Source organism: Eriocheir sinensis, unplaced genomic scaffold, assembly GCF_024679095.1.
Source record: "Eriocheir sinensis breed Jianghai 21 unplaced genomic scaffold, ASM2467909v1 Scaffold582, whole genome shotgun sequence".
NCBI lineage: Eukaryota > Metazoa > Arthropoda > Malacostraca > Decapoda > Varunidae > Eriocheir > Eriocheir sinensis.
In genome coordinates, this window is record NW_026111923.1 from 22,813 (window position 1) to 33,610 (window position 10,798).

General features: G+C 39.8%; 1 protein-coding gene across 3 annotated transcripts; it reads left to right on the forward strand.

Moving 5' to 3' along the window:
• The first annotated feature begins 421 nt into the window (after window positions 1-421).
• LOC126993201 (syntaxin-5-like) lies at window positions 422-9,039 on the forward strand. 3 transcript variants are annotated; one of them, XM_050852068.1, is made up of 9 exons: window positions 457-510; window positions 2,136-2,201; window positions 2,358-2,522; window positions 3,678-3,870; window positions 5,442-5,640; window positions 6,170-6,225; window positions 7,013-7,263; window positions 7,440-7,798; window positions 8,404-9,039. In XM_050852068.1, exons 3-9 carry the CDS (start codon window positions 2,376-2,378, stop codon window positions 8,561-8,563), a joined length of 1,365 nt encoding a protein of 454 aa, XP_050708025.1. In that variant the 5' UTR covers window positions 457-510; window positions 2,136-2,201; window positions 2,358-2,375; the 3' UTR covers window positions 8,564-9,039. The 3 variants fall into 3 exon arrangements, with proteins under 3 accessions (XP_050708024.1, XP_050708025.1, XP_050708026.1); XM_050852067.1 differs by lacking the exon at window positions 2,136-2,201 and having other exon boundaries at window positions 422-510; XM_050852069.1 differs by lacking the exon at window positions 2,136-2,201 and having other exon boundaries at window positions 462-562.
• Window positions 9,040-10,798: the final 1,759 nt, after the last annotated feature.

Here is a 10,798-nt window from a genome sequence, read left to right on the forward strand (position 1 = left end):
CGAACTCAAGAAAAGATTAGTTATCAGGAACTGAAGTAACCATTATAGTAGTTACCATTGAATTTGGGTAGATGTTGTCAAGAAATTATCGTATAGCCTATCGTATGGACGTTATAGACATACATCGTATACAGACAAAGATCCTTTTCCCATAATGCAAAAAAAATATCCTCTTTGAAAAGTTTTTAAATAGCCCTTCCTATTATAGGTCTTTATTAAAGAGTCAGTTTGTTATTATTTTTTTTAGTCATCCTTTGGCACGGAAAAGAAAAAGAAAAGAGTAAGAAATTCTATTAAACACTTCCTCCTCCCCTCCAAAAGTATATAGCATATTTTGATATAAATATACGTACTAATCAATTTATCATAAGGCATATCTTAATTTGATGTATTCAGCAATTAACTGCTGTTTGACGTTTAGGATTAAGAAATAAAATGACGTCACGGCTGTCGGTGACGTCACGCGTTAACGTGGCCGCCGTGTTTACTTGTCTTGTGACGGGAGGAATGGTGAGCCCCTGGCGCTGCTGCCTGCCCCGCCCAGGGCCTGCACGCCGTAACTGTTAGTCCGGGTCACCCCCAGGCACGTCCTGCCCACACGGGCGGCCCCTCAGGCGGGGGGGCGTGCGGGAGGAGGGGGAGCATTGCGGGGCTCCAGAATGAAAGTTTCGTCAAATTTCCCAACATATTTCACGGTATTCAGGGCCTGCTGCTGGCCGCCCGGTGCCGCGGTGGTGTCTGTGGCCGTGCTTGTCTCAACCATTACATAACGTGGCTGCCAAGAGTGGCTCCAAGGCTTCAAGGCCAGCGAGGTGGCCCTGTGCTGCTACGTCAGGGTGTCGCCCCACGGCCCCGCGGCACAGGCGGAAGTGTAACCTTCCCTTACCTCACGGAACCTTACGGATTTACTAGACGCAGGCCAAAACTAGGCCTCTATGTCCAGATCATTGTCACTCTCTAAACTAATACTCAGGTGGTGTGCTGGGGTGGTTACCAATTTTTCTTCAAAATTATATTTAATTTGTTGATTAGACCAAAACTTATCTAAACGTTTCTCAAATGACATCATGGGTAATAATTGAGAATCACTACGCGCCTCGAAAATGCGATATTATGCCTCCGTATTATAGTTAAGGGACGAAATACATGTCCTTTTACCATAATATGAAGGCGGAAAAACTTAAAAGTAAAGAAAAAGTGGTAGTGAGAAGATATATTATACATACACGCGCCGCTTTGTTTTGATGGCGGCCATTGGGAAGTGAGCAGTGTTGCCAACGATCCGGTTATGAATGGTATGCTAGGTTAGCGATGGTACACTTAGTTAGCCATTAGCCCACGCATGTGAAACCAGGTCCACCACGTGTGGTTATTTTTTTTTATTTTTTAGAACATGCACCTTTACCTAATACTATACCTGGGCCAAACCTTCACAAAACCCTTTGGGTAAAGGTGCGTGTTCTAAAAGAAAAAATAACCACGTGTGGTGGACCTGGTTTCACATGCGTGGGCTAATGGCTAACTAAACGTACCATCGCTAACCTAGCATACCTTCACTAACCGAATCATTGACAACACTGCTCACTTCCCAATGGCCGCCACCAAAACAAAGCACGCGTATGTATAATATGCCTTTTCACTACCTTTACCACTTTTTCTTTACTTTTAATTTTTTCCGCCTTCATATTATAGTTAAGGGACATGTATTTCGTCCCTTATGTATAATATGGAGGCGTAATATCGTATTTTGGAGGCGCATAGTGATTCTCAATGATTACCACATCATGCTCACGGCATCTACTGCATCATTGGGAAGGCTATTCCAGGCATCCACGACTCTTGAATGGAAGAACATTTGCCTCTTTTGTGTCCTGGACCTCATTTTGCATAGCTTCAAGTTGTTTCAATGTGTCGGCCCTGTGTGTCTCTCAAGATGAATGTTCACATCCTCATCATATTTACCATTGAGGATTTTATATACCTCAATCATATCTCCCCTTAGCCTTCTGTAAACCATTGTTGGTATCTCCAATCGTTTCAATCGTTCTTGATATGTGAGGTTCTTGAATCCTGGTAATAACGTGGATGCTCTTCTCAGGACATTTTCCACTATACTTATATCCTTCTTCTTGTAGGGGGACCATATCGACTGAGCATAATCAAGATGGGGTCATACCATAGTCTTGAAGAGACATCTAAATGTAGGTACATCAAGAGCAGTAAATGTACGACGTATCATACCCATTATTTGATAGGCCTTATTAACTTTTTCAGATATGTGGGCTTTGAATGTCAAAAGCCCATCATGTGGAATTTTTTTACCCTCTGTGCCTTCAGTCCTCCCACTTATCCTTCAGGGTATTCAGTAGTGGGTAATGACGGCCAGACGGAGGCGAGCGGGGTCTGAGTCTTATGTGGAGGAGCCATCAGCCCCTGGAGCACCTGTGTTTCTCAACCCCAGCACCCACCCTCTCCAGCTCCAGCCCGACCCAACACAGACAGCCTACACTTTGTTTCCTCAGGTCAGTAGCTCATCATCATCAGCATCATCATATTTGGCCATTACTAACTATGTATTCCACTGCAGGATAAAGGTCTTTCCCAACATTTTCCACATCTTTCTGTCTGATGATACTATACTCCATCCTGCTCCAGTAAATGTGCTTTTTTTTTCTTTTCTTTTTTTTCCTACTTGGTCCTCTGCCTTCCTTGACTCCTATAGTTTCTGGGTTGATACTCTAAACCTTGGTTGTCCATCTTTTATCAGTTCTGTCCATATGTCCAGCCCAAGTCCATTTCTTAATTATCATAATATTTTCAACCTTTATGTTTACTCAAACCCATGCTGTTCACTTCTTATCTCTCCCTACTATACTTGGCATTTTTTCTCCATTCCTCTCTCTGCATTTCTTAGCTTTCTCTAAATGCTTTGTGAGGTGCTCAGTTTCTTAACCATATGTCAGAACTGGCATGATACATTGGCTGTACACCTTTCTGTTCACGGAGAGTGGCAGGTTCCTGTTTCTGACATCAAAAACTTTCCATTTCATTCTTATTGATTTATTTATTTTTCATGGTCTTGCTTTGCATTAATTTTATGATCCAGATAAGCACATTTCTCAACTCTCAAGTATTTCATTTTCAATCATTATTTCTTGTACCACCAACTCATTACATTTCCTTTGTTTGCTTCATATTCTTCTTCAGGCCTAGGTATATACAGACTCTGAAAGTGTTCCTCAGACTCATTTTGTAAGATTATGTTATTTGTAAATCTAACGTTGTTAATTAACCCTTTCGCTGCGGCACCCTTCCGAGACTGCCGACAAGCTTGTGTGGTGTAGGTTTTGAAATGTCTTAATTTTTTGTACTTCTTTACTTATGATTCTCATGTTGTCCCATCTTAAATGTCTCTAAACACCATTAATATTTTTGGAGAGGTGTCACCTTATCTTACACCATTCTCAAGCTGTGCATAGTGGTTCATTATACTCAACTGCTTTTTCTTCAATTTGGTTAGTGTCATGGATGTCAGTTGTTGATTATCCACTGTGAAACGATGTAGTTCTTATTGCAAGTTTTTTACTTTAGCATAGGTGCCATTTGACAAAAAATGTATATGCTGAAGCAAAATTTAAAGTATTGCAGGAAATAGTTGATCAAAATTCTCCTGGCAGGTTGTCATTGGTGGCAACAACAACAACGGACCAAATTGGGGATCACAGTCAAACGACGCCTACCACAAGAAGACTGATTCAGTAGTCCCAAACATCGGAGAGCAGCCAGGAGGACCAAAGCCAGCTCAGAGCACTTACTCCTGGTCCTCACCCCGTCCCCAACCTTCCAGTTACGCACTCCAGGAGAACAGCCGTAAGATATTTTGTTTACCTCATAGCTGAATAACTGCTTGTTTATAAATTTGCTAGAAGCTTAGTCTATCCAGAAAAGAAAAATTTGTTTGAATATTTTGTATATTTTAGTACATGGGACATTGTATGTATAGGTGCATAAGAGTCTTAAAAAAACATTTGTTTTAGTTTGACAGCAGTCTTATTCTCAGTTGGCAGTATGATTCACAAACTTTCATTAATAGGAGTTCATCTTGTCAAAATCAGTTAATTGATTTTCTTTTTCAATAACCGTTAACTTATTGTTTTCATATTAACCCTTTCACGCACCAAAGTTTAATAAGTTTTTTTTCCACTGCGACATCCGTCTGGGGCTTCCTAGGGGGCCTCGCACAATGGCCTGACCGTGTGGCGAATTTTTTTTGTCATGATATCGATTTCACCCACGAGTATTCTTTTTTCCTGACATTATTATATATCGTTGGTTTTGGAAGAGATTATTTTGCCTTATTGAAGAAAAAAATGATCAAGAAATGCAAATAAATAGCGAAGTTTATCAACTCTGAAAAAAACAATTTAAAGGGACAACAGTCGCCCTCACAGGCTGCCTGCTTAGAGGCAACTAAAACATGGGCAATTATCACTTCAAATCCAACAGCACGAGAGAGTTGACAATTAGTATATTTTATAGGTCAAGCTTGGATCTTTGACCCCCCCAAAATTGACGCAATTCTGAAAGATACTTTATTTTGGGCGGATTTTTTAAAGTTTTTGATGCGATTTGAGTCAAAAGCTGATGAAGACGATTCCGTTTTGAAGTGAATCGCGTCGTGGTGCGTGAAAGGGTTAATATTGCCTATATGCTTTTAAGGTGTTCAAATACAATTGTGCACCAAGTTACATGATACCTATTCATGAGTCTGACTTTCATGTCAACCCCAAAGTATTGCACGGTTTGATTGTAAAAAAAAGAAAAAAAAAGAAGAAGGATGACTAGCCTGCTGGGATGTCAAATCATTTCACTGTCATCTTGCATAAGATGCAAACCTTCTATACTTCACCCAGTTGCATCCATTCATTAGTATAACTGCACATCTTAACTCCCACATGGTTATCGTGATTGCCCATAGCCTCCCTGGCCTTATTTTGTGGTTCTTATATTCATATTCCTCTAGTTTTTTGTGAAAATTGCTACTTCTCCCTCCCCTCCCATTGTAAAACTTAGCACTGAGAAGTGCCTTACCATGAGTTATCAACACCATTATAACTCTTTCAATACAAATTTTATGATGAGCAAATAATGTGAAGTATCTGCACTACAGGTTTGGTTTCCATTGACATTGTTGTTAAAACTGAGTCAGTCTTCAGTTGTGGTGCCAATCTTATATGCTGCAATTAATCAATCCTCAATGGAAGACCTACTGAAGTGTGAGGGAGAAGGTCAGTTTAATAATGGTGAAATCCATGAGGAGAGTGAGACTTACTCTAAAAAATAATGTCACACTCTGTTGAAGTCTTCATGTGACAGTTAGGTTCTCATATTAACTCTTTCCTTGTTCAATCTTATCAGATGAAATTGTTTCTTAATTTCAGGTACCCCAGATTGGTCAGCCGGAAACTCTTACCTGCCTTGTGTAGAAGAGACTGAGATGGCATCCCGTGACCGGACACAAGAATTTAGCCGCATTGTGCGCTCCCAGCAGGGCAGCAGCCACAATGGTTCCATCCCCCACCGGGACAGTAAGAGACCCAGGGACTTGCGGCAGTATCAAGATTTTATGCAGAGATCCAGGTAAGTGAGTTGGAAGGAAATCTGGTAAATTATGTTCATTTATTGTATTAAACTGGTCACATCAGTACGGTTAACATTAATAACAGTATGCTTCCATTGCAGTCTGTTCAAACTCTCCACTGGGAAAATTTAGTTTAAATTGTCATGAAGTTCCACAATATTTTCTACTTTGGTCTTACATTTCTGTAAACTAAGACATGTGCCATGAAAGAGCGTCAGAATCTGTATCTACCCAAAAAAGTATAAAGATTATTTGAAGTCAGAAAATGCTAAATGGAAGAATAAAAGAAAATTATTTCAAATTAATTGGCAAAGTAAATTTCCTGGCATATGCTGAGGCTGTATGTGGCCTTAGTGCTTATATCTGTTACATTGGCCCTTGAGCTTGTGGTGGGATGTATTCCATTACTCTGTGCCTGTCCCAGAATTTAATGTTCAGAAAATTGAACCTTGTGACCATTCAGTGTTCATGTTAAATGGAGATTTTACTGTTATTCATCAATTATTTATAAATTATTCTTTTTTCCAGATTGATAGGAAGGAATATATCTAGCACATATGCCAAGTTAGAAAAATTAACTCACCGTAAGTATTGTTCTTTTGTTTTTATGTATTGTCCATCCTTGTACTTTGCATGAATTTGGAAAGCACAGAGTATGAAACTGGAAAGCATGGATCATTGAAAAGCTTGTCACATAACATAAAGAGGTCTCATACTCCTTAGAGGATCTTATTTGATAGATGGCATGACCCATGTGCTGGGCCATTGACATCTGGAATAGAGTGGGCAGTTCCATTCTCCACTGCTTTAATGTCCCTAGTACATTTCGCATGTTTGTGGGGAGGGTTTGTCTCTTGCCACCAGTCACCCACACATGCACCAGAAACAATTGATCTAAATGTAAACAGTTACTTAATTTATATAGGCTGAAAACTGTACTGAGCATGACAGAGGCAGGGCATATATGCTAGGTAAAACTTACTAAAATCACTAGAATTGACCTAAGCATGGTTAGTATGCTCAGTAAGAAAGTAAAAGGGATTGTATTAGGCCTAGCTACCACTGGTTCTATCACTCATGCACCACCAGACTGATTGTGATTGGCATGATGCTCTGCCATTGTTAAATCCCAAAATTAATTGCTTCTTGCATAAATGTAGATGAGGTACCTAGCAGCGTCTTCCTGTTAGTTTACATAATAAAACACCTTACTCATGTCTTCAAGCCCTACTTCTATTGCTACAGTAAAGGGTTTTTTTTTCATAATTTATCTGAGAAAGATATAAAAGAAAGAAGAAAGGAAGGAAAAGGAAAAGCATGAGATGATAATGGTGATAGTTTAAAAAATTTAATAAGTGTCTTTTTTTCCAGTGGCCAAGAAGCGATCACTCTTTGATGACAGCCATGACTGTGAAATTCAAGAGTTGACTGGCATCATTCGGCATGACCTCTCTTCCCTTACCAAGCAACTAGGTGACTTGCGCACCCGCTCCTTAGCTGCCTCACAGGGTGGAAATAGTGCCCACATGCAAAAGCACTCCTCTAATATGGTGGGGACACTCCAGACCAAGGTTGCTTTGATTACACAGAAATTCAAGGATGTTCTGGAAGTTCGTACAGAAGTGAGTTCATCAATTTCTTTTCGTATCTCTTATTGGTTCACTTCTGTCCTTTGTTCTTTATGTTATTGATTTTTGAGGGAGATAGAGAGTAATGTCAGAAGTTTATCTTACTCTCATCATATTCACTCATGAATTTGGAAGCAGTTTACTAATAATATTTCTTTATTAAATGACAGAACTTGAAGAAGCAGGCTGAGCGACGTGACCACTTCACAGGTGGGGTGGTGAGTGGTGAGCTTCCTCCGGGGGCCATTGCAGGCCACCACCAAGGGTCAGTGCTACTGGCAGATGAAGTGGCAGCAGTAGCTCACACTCCTGGCAGGGATGGAAGTCACTCTGGAGGTGGAGAGGTGGCCATCAACCTAGGAAGTGGCAATGCGTATCACCAGCAGCTACAGTTGATGGAGGAACAGGACACCTATCTACAGAGTCGAGCTGACACCATGCGTACCATAGAGTCTACAATTGTGGAATTGGGACAGATGTTCACCCAGCTGGCCACCATGGTTAAAGAACAGGAAGAACTGGTACACAGGTAAACTGATGAAGCACTTTGTCTTTCTTGTTCCTCAGTCTCTTCCGAAATACACTATTATAGTGTTGTGTATCTCAGGTGAATTTATTAGACTATTCAGCCACTCCAGAGTATATCTCCAGAACCATCGAATTGTATTAATGTAGTCAAGTAAGGATTTCATTAATCTACACATAAGCCAAGAAAGTCAGTTATAGTCAGCAATGGAATCTTGACAGCAGAATGTGCAAATGTTCTGTTTGGCTCTTTTCACTTAAATGCACTTTCCTCCTTTCTGTCATCACTAGTGAGGCAATTAAAGACAGTAGCATATGACTTGCATTGAGGGGGGCAAAGTAATAATTAGTGTTGAGGTTAACTGGTGGAGTATGATATTAGATTTAGTAGTAATTTGTGTTACTTTAGTGAAGAGCGAAATGAAAAAACCTCAGGGAGTGTCTTCTGTAGATGGTGTGGTTATTCTTCACAGTTAATCTTGACCTAATATAACTTGGCTGGCAGTAAGCTAAAAGAATACAAAGACATGAGTTGAATTCACATTTCAGTGGACTTCAGTTTCATCATTTCTCCTCTTACTTCTCTCAACCCTTTTTGGTTTCCCACAGAATTGATGCCAATGTGGATGATGCAGAAATGAACGTGGAAGCAGCCCATCATGAACTTCTTAAGTATTTCAAGTCAGTCTCCTCCAACAGGATGCTAATGATCAAGGTGTTTGGTATAATGATTGTCTTTTTTGTAATTTTTGTTGTCTTCATGGCCTGAGCATTACGTTATATAGTGCCCAAGATCTTTTATTGAAATTCTACCTTCATATTTTATATTCTTGTCTTGTACATGCACTATTTTATGTCTAACAGGCATACCAAGAAGTGCCTGCTGATTATGTAAAAAGTCCTGTGATATTTTTTTCTTCTGGAGTAGAGTCCTATATAGTTTCCGTGGGTAATGACTGTGAGGCTCCGAAACAAAGATCTGAGGTGAGTTATCCTCTGAAAATTGTTTGACACTGTTTTTATGTCACAGAAAATGTTGTGAAGATTATATTGTTAAACCCATTTCCATTCAGATGTTTATTATGTATATGATATTTAATCTCTACCATTGAATTTCTAAGTTATATTCTTATTATTGTCATTATTATTCTATATTTACTCTGTATCCCACACCAACCATTTAGATCTTAGGGTTCTATAGGAATTATTTATATATGGAAGCTTAAACAATAAAAATCATTATTCTCCATTGTTTCACATTAACACATAGACTGTATTCTACCATTGTAACTTTTTTTTTACTGTTGAAGAAACCCAGTCAAGTTGTCAGCTCCAGCAGGCAAGAACAACTCATTAGAGGATGGCTGAGCACAGTGAAAGTATGTACAGCCATAAAGTGGAGAGCATACAAAAGGGGAAAAGCTGGAATGAATGAAAGGTAAAGGGAAACTAAATGGTATAACTGAGTCGAGGTTGCGGCTCTTTATATATAAAAAAACAGTCTTTCCCAGGCCTTAGTGAATGAAAAGGCATTGTATATGAAAAAGTCCTGGAGAAGAGGCTGAGAAGGATAATAAGAATTGATGAATGTCAGTTTGGCTTTTGCCCTGGGAAATCAACAACTGAAGCAATATATATGAGAGGGCTTCAGGAAAGGTATATGGAGAAGAAGAGATTGTATCATGTTTTTGTAGATCTAGAGAAGACATTTGACAGAGTACCAAGGGAAATTATAAGATGGGCATTGAGAAGGTGATGGGACTTTATGACGGTACAAAATCGAGAATGAAAACACTGGTGGGAACATCAGACGAGTTAGAAATTGGAGAGGGAGTTCACATGGACATTATTGGATGGAAACTGGAAGCAAAGAGAAAAATAATAAAAGCTACAAAGGAAGGAAGGATGGTCAAGGTGTGAAAATCAAGCCTTTTTTTTCCCCTCTTCGTTTGACCTATTCCGTTTTGTATTGGTTTATTCTTATTTCTCGTACACTTCGCTTACATAGTCTTTTCTTGAGTATCGTACACAGCATATTACATTTTCCAGTTTCAGATCCATATGGATGACAAAAAACACATTGATAATTAACGGTTTTAGCAATAACTTTAATTGAATATCATTGTTTGTATAGATGTTACAGTTTTCGGTCTGAAACTGATAAAATGCAATGTTCTGAGTACGACAATCGGTAACGATGCTCCAAACCACTGCTCGAGTGTTGTAGGAATCGGCTCGCAGTCGCAAAATAGCTCGCAGAGAGAGGTTCAACTTGCTTACTTTTCTATATTCCACTCACCGCTATCGTTTACTTGTCCTGTTTCGGCACCAATACGTGACACAAACATCAGAGCAACACTTTTAATCAGTTGAAGGCTTTACAACAAACGAACGTGGCAGATTTAAGAAAGAATTACCCCTACGTTGATGTTCACTCAGTTCTTTCTTGTTTGGTCTGTTGGTCTGGTGTCTTATTGTCTGGCGGGCAATATCAACCATCACAAAAATCACAGGTGAACAAAACTAGGCAAATATATATGTTTTTTTCCTGCTATGTATTCCTCGAGGCGCATGCGTGAGCGACTTATTTCTGCGAGGAGGTATTTCTCGCAACACCGGACCGCTGACAAGAGGGCGGCGGCGGTGGTGATGTTTACCGAGACTTTCCTCCATCTCCGCCTTGTTTTACCCGTACTACCTGCGTTATTTACCTGTATTATCAACTCTACAGCTGCAGACACCACCTACCTTCCATCAAGACCTGGTGAGTGACCCCTTGTGCACGTGTTGAGTCACTGGTCGAGGAAATAAGGGAAGGTTTGGGTGGGGAACGTGTAAGCCGCGGAGGCCATGTTGTCTTCCGCGTATACCTCGATCCTCCTTCCTTTGTATCCTTATTTTCTGTCCTTTTGTCCTTATTGTGTACTTATTTAGTCCTTATTGTCTTTATTTTTTGTATTTCTGATTTTTCTGTGTATCCTTATTTTTCTCTTTGCTTCCAGTT